This window comes from Littorina saxatilis, linkage group LG17 (assembly GCF_037325665.1).
Source record: "Littorina saxatilis isolate snail1 linkage group LG17, US_GU_Lsax_2.0, whole genome shotgun sequence".
In the NCBI taxonomy this organism is placed as follows: domain Eukaryota; kingdom Metazoa; phylum Mollusca; class Gastropoda; order Littorinimorpha; family Littorinidae; genus Littorina; species Littorina saxatilis.
Window position 1 is genome coordinate 49,812,632 of NC_090261.1, and position 16,329 is coordinate 49,828,960.

The 16,329-nt window shown below is 38.6% G+C and overlaps 1 protein-coding gene and 1 long non-coding RNA gene across 3 annotated transcripts in view; both read right to left on the minus strand.

The window, feature by feature from the left end:
* The window catches only part of LOC138953818 (uncharacterized), a 455,396-nt gene that overhangs the window by 199,222 nt on the left and 239,845 nt on the right, over nt 1-16,329 (minus strand). The window lies entirely within an intron of this gene.
* LOC138953814 (serine/threonine-protein phosphatase 2A 56 kDa regulatory subunit epsilon isoform-like) overlaps nt 7,353-16,329 on the minus strand; it is a 66,676-nt gene continuing 57,699 nt past the window's right edge. For both annotated transcript variants that reach the window (XM_070325758.1, XM_070325757.1), the window contains exons 9-10: nt 15,311-15,540; nt 7,353-14,789 (exon numbers count right to left, since the gene is read on the minus strand). In XM_070325758.1, the coding sequence (XP_070181859.1) occupies nt 14,684-14,789; nt 15,311-15,540 (336 nt within the window). In that variant the 3' untranslated portion in view covers nt 7,353-14,683. The remainder of the gene's footprint in view (nt 14,790-15,310; nt 15,541-16,329) is intronic.

Below are 16,329 nucleotides of genomic sequence, written 5' to 3' on the forward strand. Positions count from 1 at the left end.
TCTCAACATTTAAGGGGTCCTAGACCACAATATCTTGCAGGGAACTTAATTGAGCATGTCTCCAGCTGTTGGTAAAGCAATTAGCGTGTATAGTCATCGAGTACATATGGCTTTAACAAAACTATTTAAAAGGTATAAAGCAGGACCTTGGTTAGTGCGTTTTAAAGTGTGAGCATGTAAAAACTCTAGGACAAGCCCAATTGGTTGAACATGAGTGTATACTTTGACAAGAATTATCAACATAACTTCACGGTCATGCAGAACTGTCATTACTATAACCAACTAATAAAAAAAGTTATTTAACATTTTGAAAACCAGTAAGCTGTGTGTTTTTGCTGCTGCCGCCGCTAATTTTTTTAGCACAATTGTTCACTTTCAATTGAAAGAGCAATATTGAGCAAAAGCGTGATGCGGATGATTTGAATGCATTTATTGAAAGTGGGGGTCCTTATGCACTAAATCACAAGCGCACTTTTTTACGAAGTAGGGTACATTCTGTACTTGAGTTTTGTTTGTGTGTGTGTGTTGTTGACCCCTTAGAACTTGAACGTAATGATGCACCCTGTTACACAGTGTATTGTTACTTGTTTTGGGTATTTTTCTTACAGTGTGAAGATATACGATCCCATTCCATATTCACCTGTTGTGTCATACAAAAATAATCAAGCTAGGTATAATTCTGTTGTTTATTCATGTAATTCCAGAATACATAGCCTCCGAGTTATAGCAGTTCCGTTTCTGTTCAAAAGTTGACGTGAAAATTAAGATTTCAAAAGTGACAAGTCTCCTCTGAAGTTTGGTTTGGATGTGCTTTCTTGAGAGAGAAGACATTAAGTATCTGCTTTGATAAATGCAGTATTGTTACTTAAACTGAGGAATGCTTATGAAAAAACAAAAGTGCACACCTGATATACAACCAAACATTTACAAGGCACACTTTTAGGAACACAGAAATAGAAGAAAAAGATGGTAAACTTAAAAAATGAATGTCTTGGGTTAAAGTGTCTGTTTAAATCAGTTCTGATAACAATCCTGGGCGAGCTGTATACCCTTGATTTATGAGAAATTATTTGACTGGTTGTGTTTACAGCTTGGTTTTTAACATGCCCTGTGATTGTCATCTCTGGTATACCGAAGGTTGTAATTAAGCATGCGGAAAGTAAAACTGATTAAGATTTACACATGGTTTTTTTTATGAGAAAGCTGATATTGTTGATTGTTTGTTGCTCAAATGATTGGGTTTGTTTGGAAAATGTTTACTTAAGTTGTGAAGTACACTGAGATCAAGAAAAAAACCCAGTTGAGAAATTTAAACTTTTTAGAATGTATGATAAATGCTTTTGTTGTTGTTGTAAAGACTGGAGAGAAAATAAAGTCACAATGATGTACAAGATGACTCAAATATGAAGAATTTATAATGAATTTAGATTTTAACATTTGTCTTGATTTTGGTTGATCAGAAAATTGTTGGCAGAGACAGCAACGAACTTTGCATATATATATGCCTACTGTTGTCATCTTGTTGTAATATAATCTGTAAAGGGGGATAGTACTTCTCGTTTTTTTGTATTATGAAAACACTGATGTGATCAAACTATAAATGCCTGATTAAAAATAGTCTTACTGCTATGTAAAATTTAAATATTGGACTTCAAAATAAGCCGGTTTGTCAGTAAGACTTAATTGGTGGTTAATTTAATTTTTAATTGTGTATTAATGATCTGTGCTCAAATCAAGCCAGCATGTAGTTCTGTCTGAACACATTTTATACACTCCTAATGTGAAACCAATACTCTGTCTTCTTCTTCTTCTGCGTTCGTGGGCTGAAACTCCCACATACACTCGTGTTTTTTGCACGAGTGGAATTTTACGTGTATGACCGTTTTTTACCCCGCCATTCAGGCAGCCATACGCCGTTTTCGGAGGAAGCATGCTGGGTATTTTCGTGTTTCTCTAACCCACCGAACTCTGACATGGATTACAGGATCTTTTTCGTGCGCACTTGGTCTTGTGCTTGCGTGTACACACGGGGGTGTTCGGACACCGAGGAGAGTCTGCACACAAAGTTGACTCTGAGAAATAAATCTAAATAGGAGTACAGAGATCTGCATGGGTTCTTTGATCTGAGTGGCATGAAAGCGTTTATGTAAAAATGAAAATATGAGAAGCTTTCCAAAATACTTTTGTGAGTTTAAAAAACCCACCTATTTGTATGAAATCAATCATGTATGACAAAATATGTGTCTTTTTCATGTGATAATTTGAGGGTTACACCCATGAGTTTGTTCAGTGCTTTCATCTGTTAAGTTTTAAGCATCAGCTGCCAAATTGTTGATTGAAAAGGAAGAACCTGTTGCACTGTTTTTGCCGTTGGGTTAGGATCATTAAAGCATTTTTGTTTAATGTGGACTTGTATTAGGTATCGAGCCCACCGCGAGAGAAAACAAAGTTGATACCGTCACTGTTTTGTATCCAAATGCTGCCAATCTTTTTGTTGAGAGTCACTCTGTTCTCAAATAAGGGCTGTAGATGAAAATAGGTTATAAATTAGAACTTAGACCAGGAAAGGAGGAAAGCTGAATGAATGACACACCAGAAAAACTTAAAAGATTCTGAAGAAAAAAAAGAGTGGGGGAGGGGGGTGTGTGGAGGGCAAAACTGGATAAAAATTGTGAAAGCAGCAAAAGTTTATTGTCAGGTTCTTATGATTTCACATTTTTGCTGTGGAAAAAGCAGGAGTTGAGTCACTTAGACTTCAAACAGATTTTTGTTACTTGACGTATTGTTCTTTCTGTGAATGAACATTTTCAGGTTTAACTTTCAGATCTACTTCAGTCATCCTGTCCACTTGTCTTGCTTTTGCTTTTTTCACCACTTTCATCTTATTTCTTCATCGCTCTTTTATGCTTCGATATTAAGAATAATCAAAAGCCAACAATCAAGTTTTGATATTAATTCCCTTTTTGCTCACTTGAAATCCAGCTTCCGGTTTGACTTTACGTTCGTGTGTTCATCATGGGGAGGTTCATAGATCCATATAGTCATCAGAGTTTGTCATTCTTTTGACACTCTAGAAATGTCTGAGCAGAAAAACAATTGCACAAATCCAAAAGTAGTGTAAGTAGTGTAAATTAAGTAGTGTGAAGGCCACTTCAGACATATGTTAATGTCATTTTTCTTTCCACTCTCAAGCACACTTTCACTTTTTTCACATTCTTCTCACTGTTTGTGAATGCTGTATTGTGCATTCTTTCCTGAAATGTGTGTGGTTGCTTCAAACACTTGTGGTGTCTGCTTGAAATTAGATGCAAAGTTCACGTGAAGAGAGTTCACGTGAAATGGGTTTTTTTGCTGTCAAAATTGTGATTACTTGTACTGGACTGTACTTGTTTTGAACTGCCGGTGCTTATGGTGTTATACGTATGTATGCGCTTCTTTGTGTTTAGTTTCTGTAAGTTCTTGTTGAACTGTGTTAACTAAGGATTTATGCAACACAAGCTCTTGTGTCAAATGTGGTGGTGGACAAAATGGTTGGGTGTCAATTTGTTAAACCAGTGCTTCAATATATTGTCCAAAACTTAATTAAGCATTGTCATTCTGGGTGATTTCTAATCGAAAGACATTTGATACCAACTAAATACACACTATGTGTCATCTTTTTCACCTGAAGTATGTTGTTGCTATTGTTGAAACAACAGGGAAAAGAAAGATTGAGTGTATATGTACTTGAGGATAACATTTGTTTGACAGTGTGGAGTTCCTCAGATTTGAAAGGAAATGTTCATGATAGGGAATGATTTCTCTGGTAGAGGATTTCACTTTCTAGACGCATTGTGCTTGATGATGGTGGTGTGAGGGGGGGGGGGGAGGGGGGAAGGCAAAAAGATATGAGCAGGAAGAAGGTAAACATACACTTTAATAGATCAGAGTTGTCAAGGAAGAATTTAATAAGGAGAAAAATAAAAGCAAAATAAAAGCCAAGACAGAAAATGAAAAACAATTCGTTGTCAGTACTGTGATCCTTCAGTCTTTATGTGTGGATTCTTCAAGTCAAAACATTTATAAGGTTGTTTGTTTTGTAATTTAAGTACACTGTATTTGTCATTTCTTTTCTAAGGATGTTTTTGTTTTGTAGTTATACCTATGAGGGGAATGTTTTGTTATTAAAATGGGCGCTTGCTGTACAAAGACTAATTCATTTTTGTGAGTATTCCAATGATGATGTAAAATGTCAGGTCCCACAGAGACACAGTGAATCAGGTTTGTCTGAAAGGCTTTGTTGTAATTGTACTTGTTTGGTGCATGTATGTCTTTCTAGTCTTGTTTGGAAAGAGCAAAGTGATAATTAATGCGGCAGACTCAAAGACAATTGTGCAATTCTTCTGTTCTGTTCATTATATATATATATAATATATAGTTTCCTCTGTTGATACTCTCTCTTCGGGGCAGATTCTCTTTGTGAAACTCAGGAGGGTCTGATTTTCCCAATAGGGCTGTCTATGAAGGGACACTTTTTTTTGTTTCCTTTCTCTTTTGCTCTGCTAAGAGATTTTAACAAATCTCAGAAGAAAGTCTCTTCTGACTTTCAATTGTTTCTTTCACAACTTCTGATATATATATAGATATAAGCTTGGGGAAAGACTTGATGTAACACTAAAGCTTGGTTTAGAGACGTGAGCTGCTGTTTCGTGTATTTTGTTCTCATGTCAACAAGACATGTAAGATCGATCGAGATTTTTCTCCTTTACTCATGGTAAGCATCAGATGATGAACTTGCGTTTCAGTCTTGAGAATGCTTGTCTGAATTGAAACAAAGAGTGTTAGAACTGAGTTGCTTCTCATAGGTTCGCGTGTATAAAATTAAACAAAACAGTGTCGTATGTTTTCTGTTGTTGTTGCAACGTGCCACTGACATGTCTTTTTTTTTTTTTAGATGCTTGCTACTGTGCTTTGTGCCAGGGGAAAAAATTGTGAATCATGACAATGATGTATTAAATGATCCTAAGCTCCATGCATTAATTCAGGGAGTTGCCTGTGTGTTTTGTATTTTGTGTCTGCCAGCAGTGTTGAATGTGAATGACTCATGCACTCTGGATACTGGAGAACAAGCATAACAGTGACACAAGAGATTTATGTTACCTAGCCTACAGTAAAAAACAACTTTTATTACCTCATAACATCATAAATTAGGAGGAGAATTTATAGAATTTGTGAACAGAGAATCTGAAACAGCAAGATCTCAAAAGGACAAAAGCCTTAAATTTGGAGGGGGGTGGGAGGGGGAGAGGAATCCGTGCACACACACACACACACACACACACACACACACACACACACACACTCTTTTGATGCAAGTACATGAAACTAAAAACATTTTCATTTCTGTGAAATCTCATCCAGTAAAGAGAAAGGCACTTTTTTTCTAAGTTCACATACAAAGTCACCAAGGCAAGACAAGCTGATACTAACTGCTTCTGCTGATAATATGGATGGTTTCAGTGTGAATTTGATAACAGATCCGAAGACAAGTTGTTTCCTTGGGCCATTCTTTTAACAGATCATGTTGAATTAAGATGTTCAGTCACAATCTAATGCATGTAATTAGCAATTTGAGAAAGTGTTCAAGTATGAGAGAGTGTTGTTGGAGAGGCTGTAAGGTCTTGATTCAAGTATGATATTGGTGAAGTTAAAATGGCAACTTGGAACAGATACTGATACCAACAGGTTAAACCTTTCAACTAACACATCAGCTTAATAATTGTCAGTGGGTTCAATTTGGTTCTGCAACATATCTTCTTCCTCTGCAATCAAATTCATGTTCCAAGTTGCTGTTTCAGCTTCTAATAGGTTGTGACTTGCTGGAAGTGAAATTTTGGCAGGGTCAAGGTCATTAGTTGCCATAGCAATGTCACTGTGCCCCAATAATGGGAGCAGAGTACATCAAGGTGAGTGTGCAACCTTTGGATTTGTTTTGAATGAGCCATTTAAAAAAAATCAAAAAAAAGTATCATGTGACTGGATGAGTGTTTCTGAATGTGATCACAGTGCATGGTTAACTGTTGTAATCCGTAGCAATAATTTATCCGTCAGATAGAGAGAGAGAGAGAGAGAGAGAGAGAGAAAAGGGGATGGGGAGGGGAGGAAAAAAGTGGTTACCGTATTTGACGGACAACAAGCCGCGACTTTTTTCCAAAAAAATCGCATTGCCGCTTATGAAAAGATGCGGCTAAAACGTTACCTAAACTTGAATAGCATTCACCTAATGGAAGTCGCCGCGGATTTTCATTTCGCTCGATTAGCAATTAGCGGTACTTTATTAGCTCTCTACTCAAGACTCGGCGCTTTTCTCTTTCTTTCGCGAATCTTCGTTTGTCAACAAGTCGTCGTGACAAGATAGCGTACAGAGAAACACCGGATGTATCAGGATCTCGCGCGCGCGAGATTTAGTTTTTTTGTGTCTCGCGATAGTTGGAGGAGCGAGAGCCGCCATGTTGTGTTTTCGTCTGCTCGAAATGTGCGCAAAAGTCGTAAATCATCCCAAAAAAGCTCATTCCGGGCGGGACTACATGTGTGTGTTGGTTACAAATTGTGTGTGTGATATTTTTCTTCAAACTTTTTCACTTTTCTTCTTTGTTTCACTTGTTTATTCTCGGAGCCGATTTCGCCAAATACCGTACTTTCGTTTGCCTGGTTGTTTTGATTGATTGACACGATCTGATTATATTTTTTTCGACGGCGGCTAATATAGTGACGCGGCTCGTCCCAATTTTTTGGTTAAAAGTCGGGGGTGCGGCTTATAAAACGGTGCGTCTTGTAATCCGTCAAATACGGTAGTTAGGACAAATCTTGTCATAAAATAAATGTACATGAAATCAGCAAAGAACACAAAGTAAATTAACCAAAAACTTAAAAGATAATCTAAAACTTAAAAAAAAAAGTCTTATAACTAAAAGGTCTTATTCTGTTAAGGTACATGTACAAAATGTTGATGCATGTGAAACTTTCACGTACTTTTAACCGCGAAACACTTGGGCACTCTTATGAGTGAAAAACTTACTCCAACTCAAACAGATACCCCATATGTACTGTCTGACTTGATCTTGATACAGCAAGCACTCTCTTTAGGTTTTGCACGGGTAAAGAGGCAAAGAGATAGACATATGTACTGTCTGACTTGACCTTGATATAGCAAGCACCAGCTTTAATACGTGTATTTGCGAAGGTAAACAGGCACTCATTATCTCTATGGACACACACACACACACTCACACTCTCTCTGCCATTCTCCAGATGACTTAAAAATACTGTATCGAGGACAAAAACGAACAATAAAAAACACAAGTAGCCCGAAAGAGATAACTGCAGTTTATTTCAGAATTAACACATGAGTATCACTAGCATTTCATTTTCATCCGAACCAAAAAAGAAAAAGAAAAAAAAAGAAGGTTCTCTTGGCTTTGCACACGGACTGAACATGACTACTGATAAATAAAAAAAAATAAAACAGGAGAAAAAACTTTGCCTCAAGACAACACTACAAGGGTGTGTGGCAACTACATGGAGCTGGAAAAAAAAACTGACACAAAAATAAAAATGAAATATATTTATTCAATCATCACCTTCAATCATCAAAACAGTACAATGGTAGTAGTAGTAGTAGTGGTAGTAGTAGTCATAATACTCCAGTTAGACTTTATTTGTCAGCAAGCAAACGTTGCAACATTGGGTACATAAAGGGCAAAGAACAGAAAGAAATGCAAATTTAGTTAGAGAGGGTGGGGTGGGCAAGCAAACACAAAAAATAGCTATGAATGTTACGCGTGAAGTGATGGAAAGGAAAGGCAATTATAGGAGAGGCAGGATGAATGAAAATCTCACAAATGTTTGTTTTTTTAAAACAACGCTCAGGGAAACAATGTCCCCTATGAATGACAAAGATTGAATACAGTACAATCTGCCTTCTTCATTATCCTTTAAAAAAAATTAAAAAAAAAGCAAGTTCTAAACACATGCCACACTACACTTCACAAGTAGAATTGATGAAATGCAAGTGTGAACAGGCAAAATGATAAATGATTCCCCATAATACACATTCTAATACATATTATACATTTACAACCAACTTGTAACTATCTAGGAAAAAAAAAGAAGAAAGAACGAAAGAAGTTCCCAAAACATTCCTGCCAAAGCAAGGCCAAGGATGCAAAGAGAGAAACCGTTCTTTCAAAACTCTCGTGAATATACAATAGAAAACTTAAAACCAATAGTTTTTTTCCTTTTCATCTTAACAACAACAAAGAACAGGCAAGACCTATCAATACTAAACAAATGGTTTGACACTCAGATGCCTACAGGTAAACTTCACCCATGGCAAAGAAACATTGTTCTGTTGCTCAGTGCTCCTTTCACTCAACACATAGCAAACGGGGGTCATACAAGAAACGCACAAACCGACGTACATAAGTACAAGCACAAGCTATTATTTTTATCTCCAGAAGTCCTATTTTGTGGCCTGATCTTTTTCATAAACTTCAAATCAGTGAGAATCTCTTTCCCCTGAATTTTGAATCTATTTTACAAATCACTCAGCCTAACAGGAGTGAAAAGTTTTCAAAATAAATAGTGTTCTAGCTAAGGAGTTGTATAGCTAAGCAGCTCTGAGTGAAAATAAAAGGTTTGCTCATTTGTTTCCTTATCTTTCGTCTTGTACGCTTTAGTAACGCCAAATCAGTAGCGCTTTAAAACACAGTCCATTTAGAATTGAAATATCTAACAGTGACCTATATCATTTCAGGAAAATTTACAAAATATGATTCTTCACTTAAAGGTAAGCAAAAAAAGTCAAAAACCAATCAAAAAGAAATAGAAAGACCAATATGATGCAGCCTTGACTGATACAAGAAAAAGCCTTTCCAAAGCAAAAATGTAAATCTAGTGTTACCATCATTCTTTCTTTATTTGGTGTTTAACGTCGTTTTCAACCACGATGGTTATACGCGACGGGGAAAGGGGGGGGAGATGGGATAGAGCCACTTGTTAATTGTTTCTTGTTCACAAAAGCATTAATCAAAAAAATGCTCCAGGGGCTTGCAACGTAGTACAATATATGACCTTACTGGGAGAATGCAAGTTTCCAGTACAAAGGACTTAACATTTCTTACATACTGCTTGACTAAAATCTTTACAAACATTGACTATATTCTATACAAGAAACACTTAACAAGGGTAAAAGGAGAAACAGAATCTGTTAGTCGCCTCTTACGACATGCTGGGGAGCATCGGGTAAATTCTTCCCCCTAACCCGCGGGGGGAGTTACCATCATTAAACCTTATCTGATGCATTGAAGTAATGCCCCCTCCCCCCCACCAAAAAATAAAAATAGAAGAAAAGAGAAGCAGTTGCAGACAGCTGGAAACCAGTCTCATGTGCGTACGTGCAGTTAGGTCAGTGAATGTTGACACCACATCTCAATTCTATTCAAGTACCTAAACCAAAAGTAATGAAATCACCCCACCAGAATTATTGATAATTACACTGTATTACCCAGGTTGTACAGAAGCAAGCAAGCAAGCAAGCAAGCAATAAAAAATAAATAAAATAAAAATAAAAGTAGTCAGCTTCTTGTCTAAAAATACATATTCTTAATTAACAAAAAAAAAAGGGGCAAAACGCAGTCAGCTCAGACTACAAGCAGACGCAATTCAGCAGCGCAGCCCCGACAAACTCCGACTTACTTCCCTTTCAGCTCAGAGCAGAAATAGGGGACGAAAAAGAATGGCTGCTAAACCAACAGCAACATTTCCACAACGCACATAATGTGAAAAAAGCGCACACTGCACACAAGCTGACATCATGGTACAGTTACACAGACCTGAGAAACGAACTTCACGAACACCAGTATCTGTGCACACGCACGCACACACACACACACACACAAACGTATACTGACTCACATTCTCTCTCTCTCTCTCTCTTCATGGCACAAAGTCAAGGTCATCAACCATTCACACCATGGGAAACTAAACTACTGTTCACCTGCAGGGGAGGGGGGGGAAAAACAAGCAACAAAAACGTCAACCACAGTACTGTACAGAATTTACAACAGCTACTTTTTATGGTTTTGTTTTGTTTTTCATGGAAAATCAAAACATTTCTCCATTCACATGCATGTATTTATTAACACATTCATGAACGTCGCTAACACGACATTAGAAATAAATGCCTATTTTCTGCATGAAGAGAATGTTGACAATCCAAGCTGGCAAACGGGGGACATTCAACATGATCAGATCTGCCCTAGGCTAAGCACAATGCACATACTAGACAAGCAAGAGTAGCAAGCTCCATATTATGTCTAGTTCCTTGCAGTCTTGCAATGATGAAAAAATCAGATGAACATGTCTAGTTTCCGCAGTGTTGCGGTCAAGAGATTATTTGATGAGTACATCAAGTTCCCGCCGTCTGGCGAAGAAGAGAAAGCTGGATGATAACGTCTAGTTTCTGCAGTCTTGCAGCATGGAGACAGTGAGATGAAATTGAACAACAAAAAAAAGTCTAACCTCACACTGTATTCTATTCAGTTATGTCTCAATTTTTTTTTTTAGCACAACCTCAATTTAATAATACAGAAACTCAGGTTAGTACTCAAAACAATGAACTTGACACCCAAGATCCAACGTGCACAAAATATGACGAAGACATCAACTTTTCAGAGTACTTCAATGTCGGATCGGATGACGAGAACTTGACAGCACTGTAAGAACAACAGGCAACAAGATGCAAGCTCTTCTCTCCTGTTCTAACCAAACTAAAGACAAAGTTCAGCTTGCATGATTGAACAAACCAAGTCAGAGGAGAGAGACGCAGCCAAAATCTGAGCTTTTAACAACATAAAATCGTGCAATATGCACCTCACACTTAAAGAAAAAGAAAAAGACAACAGGGGAGAAAAGAGAACTCAAAAGAAAGATACGCGAAAACAATGACAAAGACATTCAAAACAGTACAGCAGAGCCGATTACAAAACAAAAACTTCATTCAACAGAGGCTTCGAAATCGAAGCAATTAAGTTTGGGGTTGAAACCTGAGCTGAGCCAGCTAACTGATTCAGCCAACGCTTCCAGAACATGCAGCCACGTCTACCTACCTCATTGTGACACAGCACATACTGTGAACTGGGGATACAAAGGAGTGAAGGTGGGGATGAGAGTAGGGCCCAAAGGAATCAACAGAAGGCAAAGAATAACTGGGTATGCCCAGCAGGAGCTGTGTGTGGTTTCGTGGCGAAAAAGTAAAAGTTTGAAGTTGATGTCATGACCTTCAACCACCAAGGTGACTGATGAAAGCCATCTATCAAGACTGGTAAGGTATGTACAGGAACAGCGCGGACCCCACTGAACATACAGCACCATGCATGTTGTTTTTTTTAAAGTGAGAGAGAGATATGACGACACAACATAGAAAAGTATGACCATTATGAAATGTCGACAGTCCGAAACGACTGCCACACACTCTAAATGGACAGTTCACATCGGACTGAAAAACATAACCTCTCCCCTTCTCCCAACCCTATGCTTTCTCGAAGATGAAAAAAACCCACACAAATCACTCACCAAACTCATCTAAGTACAACAAAAACACAGGCAAGTTCTACGTGCTCTGGTGGAAGAGGGAAACGCAGGTTACAGTACGTCAATGTGAGAAAAATTATCGTGACAGTCCTTCGACAAAACTGCGGCCGATGCCTACCAGAAATGAGGCGTAACATCAGTGAACATTGCAAGGTTAGTATCACATGGGTGCTGAACTTGCCGACGACACTTTTCTCTGATACACACATACCAGTCTTGGCAGGGACGTCACCCATATCAATGACTCACTGACGGACAACGCAGATCAGTACAATATTGAAACAAACAAACAAACAAAATGAAAAAAAAGTAACAATGTCAACCTTACACACACAAAAAAAAAATCAACCAAAAAAACTAAACGATTAAAGAAGTGAATAAAAATCAGAACAGGTGACAGGTATGAAATCATAATTAAATGTATTTATAATATATACACAGCTATACAGAACATTATACACACACACCACTAGGTTGAGAGGAGAAGAGGTGGGGGGTAAAGAGGAGTAGCTAGGTAGCCATGCTGCTTGTTTCAAGAGCATGGCAGGAAAACATGTTAACAGACCTGTTTACCCTAAACCCGAGGCAAGAGTACTTTCCCAAAAAGTTGAGTGTATTTTTCAAAAAGTTGGTGTACTTTGCAAGCAAAGCCATATGGGCTAGGGAAAATGTACGCGTGGGTGCAAACGTGTTTGTGTAAGAATAGCATGTCTTGCAGCGGATTTCTTTGCAGCAACCTTGTCCAGGTGAGTTTTGGAACTGCAGTGTCGTTCGATGTCATATTTCCCAGCATGGGCAACGGAGAAATCTGATTTACAATACTTGCAGTGTGCATGACTTTTTCCCACAGTAGACTCCACAATTCCTGGCTCTTTCTTATATTTCTCGAAGAAAATCTGCTGCTTCTGCTGTTTAGACTTGGTACCGTCATCCAAAACTGGCACATTTTTCCGCTTCATTTTGCCACGATTGTCCAGACGATCGCACGTGCCAACAACTGAACGAGGTTTCCACAGCTGAAGACTCGCTGTCAGGGTTATCTCCCTTAGACCAAAACCGGTATCAGTTGTACCATCCCGTAATCAGCACACCAACACCAGAAAACGTATTCTAGACTTTTTCTTAGTCGTATTTTGTGCGTGTGTCGCGTATTGTCGTACCGATAATAATTTGGCGTACAAAATACGCCCAAATCGTACTGGTAAACAGGTCTGTGTTAACCAAGAGAAATTTTCAGAGTCTGAAGATATGTTCCACAACGAGGGCAGGCAGGGACTCGTTCACAGCTGTGAATTAATGACAGGGCTAGGGGTAATTAAAAGATGGATGAGTGAAAAATTTCCATTTCATCAAAAATAATCCATTCTGAATCAGAACTGGTGGGGGGGGGGGGGGGGGGGGGGGTAAAAGCTGCAAACTGCAATGATACTTCATGAGTACTCTTTTACTGTGACCTGTGCTTGTGGTTGTAACTGGAAAGAAAAAAACAATTTAACAAAAAAGAAAAAAACCCCACCCAACAGCCTACAGAGCTGTGTTTAATATACTGATCTCAAATCTCAATTGACGCCAGAAAAAAAACCACCCTTGACAAATGTATACCTGAAAGTTTAAAATCTCAAAGTAAGGAGGAAAAACAAATAGAAACACAGCAAATTCAGAAAGAAATCTGAGCTCTCATCCACACAGAACACAAATTAAATATGCAGTCGCAACTACCCGCAGCTCATTTGGAGCACATGGGGTCTATAAAAATCAAAAAAGGTCAAGGATTTTTTTTTCCTTTCCAAACCAACCAGCAGATCATGAATCATCAAATATATGTACCCCAATCAATCAAATCACCAATATAGATGTTTGATTTTGTAATCAATAAAACTGAAAGCTCCTATCAAGAAAAAAAAGCCATCATAATTGTTGTTGTCATTGCTGTTGTTATTAGCGGTACTTTTCTCAGGAACAAAGCACACAAAATATTTCATTCAGGAGAAGCAAAAGATAAACTGACTAGACTTTTAAATCAGACGTTTATTCATTATCTTCATTAATAAAATCCTCTCCAACTTCAGGAATAACTCTATCCACAATAGGTTCTTGTGTTGCAAAGCATGACTGATGATCTAATATTAACGTACTGTTCAGGCAAATTCCTTCATGTTCTTCTCTGTCTTTCACTGAATCTACCATTTTTCAGAGGAAATGTTCGAAAATCCATAAGAGCAGTGTCACTTTCTGGAGATGCTGTTTTCGTGATGTGGTTCAGCAGCACTCTTCCACAAAGGAGAGCTGCCGTTAACATGAAATACAGCTTTTTTTGTCTTCAACAAAAGTGTTTTTTGAACTTCCGTTTGAAACAATCTTTTAAACTGTCCTGTATGCTTGCAGAACTAACATACATACGCACAGAAACATATCAGTACAAAGAGTAAGCATTTGCTGCTTCTGGCTTAAAAATCTCTTTCCTTTCACTAACAACAGTGTACACTTACACACAAAGAAAAATATGTAGGATAAAGTAACCTTCAAGCATTCAAGTGGAAAAATCTTCACAAAAATCTATCCCCACTTACATACAACCTAACAGTCTAAAAGCAACCACAACATCACAATAACCATTCGAAAAATAAATAATATCAGTTCTCCTGCGCCACGAAAATGATAACAAGATAAGCTTGGAAATTTAGGAGACAAGAATGTGTTTAAACGCACGCTCACACACACACATACGCTTAAATAAATGATCCGAACATGACTGCAGATACAGCTTTCACAAAAAAAAGGAGGGCACAAAGAGAATCTGGGGTAGTGAGGGTGTCTACGCTCTGATAAAGGGACAGAAGAGACGGGAGGGGAAATGAGAGAGGGGTGTGGGGGTGTGGGGTGGGGTTCTATGCAACGCAAACAGCTGCAGATCAACAGGCCGGCGGTGACTGAGTCCGGTCTGTGACGACTACCGCTGCTAGTCAACGCCGATGGTGACTGTGCCGTCACAGTCATGCTTCATCCGACGGACGAGGGCAGCGGTGAGTCAAGGTTGTAGGCAGGAGAGACGTTAGGAGTGGCCGCTACCCGTGTTGATCTTCTTGTTCTTGTTATTCAGCTCCAAACGGTCCAGCCGTTTCCAAAGCTCCTCGCGGTCTTTCTCTTTCTTCTTCTCCCTGCAAGCAAACCAAGGCTTTGGTGAATTTCTGGCATGGGACACCTAATATTAACATACCCCTTCCCCCAACTCATTTATAAAAATAAAACCTAAACAGACTCAACACTTGTTTGTTTTTTCTATAATAACAATTATTTTGACCATATCAATGCTTTGCTAATGATGGCATCTATCGTAGACGGGAGGTAACTCTTAAGGAACAGCCATTTTGAACACTGCAAACCACCCACACTGTGCTTTGGAAATGAAATTGAACCGTTTCAAATCAGCAATTTCTTTCTGCTTCAATCATTTAAAATTTAAAACGTAATTGTAAGACTTTTCTATTACTTTTTTTTAATGGACAAGAGAAGCATATACGCTGACATATTTGTAAACACTGCTAGGAAGACTAAAGCAAAGCAATGCCAAACAACCAGGGGCGGAGTTTTAAAATGGAGGTAAATTTGAGGGGGTGGTGGTCTTTGAAGGGAAGTTCCACTGGAGAAATCCTGTCCCTAGAGCAGACTGCAGACTCACTTTTGCCGCTCAGCCTTGTAGTTGGAGGTGAGCTCGTCAAAGAGCTTGCTGTTCATCTCCATGAAGGTCTTGAGGACGTTGTAGACAAGGGCCACAATGGTCTGGTTCCAGTGCTCCTTAGAGATGCGATACAGCGAGGGGAACATGATGGGCAGTATCACGTTGCTGTTCTCCTCAATCAGATTCATGATGTACTCGTTGTTCCAGAAGTACAGCGCCCTCTCCGCAACCTGCAGCGAGCAGAAAATGTTATGATTAATCTTTGTCAAAGTAACACGATCATCCCAATCCATGTGTACTGAATGCTTTCACATGATGTAATCGTTCCAGAAATACAGCACCCTCTCTGCAACCTGCAGCAGGCGGAAAGGGTTATGATTAATCTTTGTTAAAATAACACTATCATCCCAATCCATGTGTACTGAATGCTTCCACATGATGTAATCGTTCCAGAAATACAGCACCCTCTCTGCAACCTGCAGCGAGCCAAAACGGTTATGATAAATCCTTGTCAAAGTAACACTATCATTCCAATCCGTGTGTAATGAATGCTTCCTAATTAAAAAGACTTTTTTGAACCAGAAGGGCATACAACACATATAAAGCTCATCATCGGCATCCGTCGGTCCCATGGATCTGCGTCTGAGAAGATTATTCACCTCCAGTCATAAAGCTAATGCCATCATAACAGTCATATTTCTTGAGATAGACCCCTCCAAAGTATGGATAAAAGAAGATACAATTTCAATTCAATGTTAACACGGTCAGGGGGCATTTGCTGAACAAACACACTGCTCCTCTCGCAGTGACTGCAATGAACTTGTCTTCACAAAGAAGTTTCTGTTCTGCTCAAAGAGATTATGTCAACACAGAATCGTAACCACAAGAAATATGACTTAAGTTACTGACAGCAGTCACAGTAAGCATTACTACTGACAGTATTCCTAGGCAGTCCTGCCATTCCTCGTGAAGCCTGAAGTGTAGTAATATTTCTGAAATTTTTAACGAAGTAAATGGTG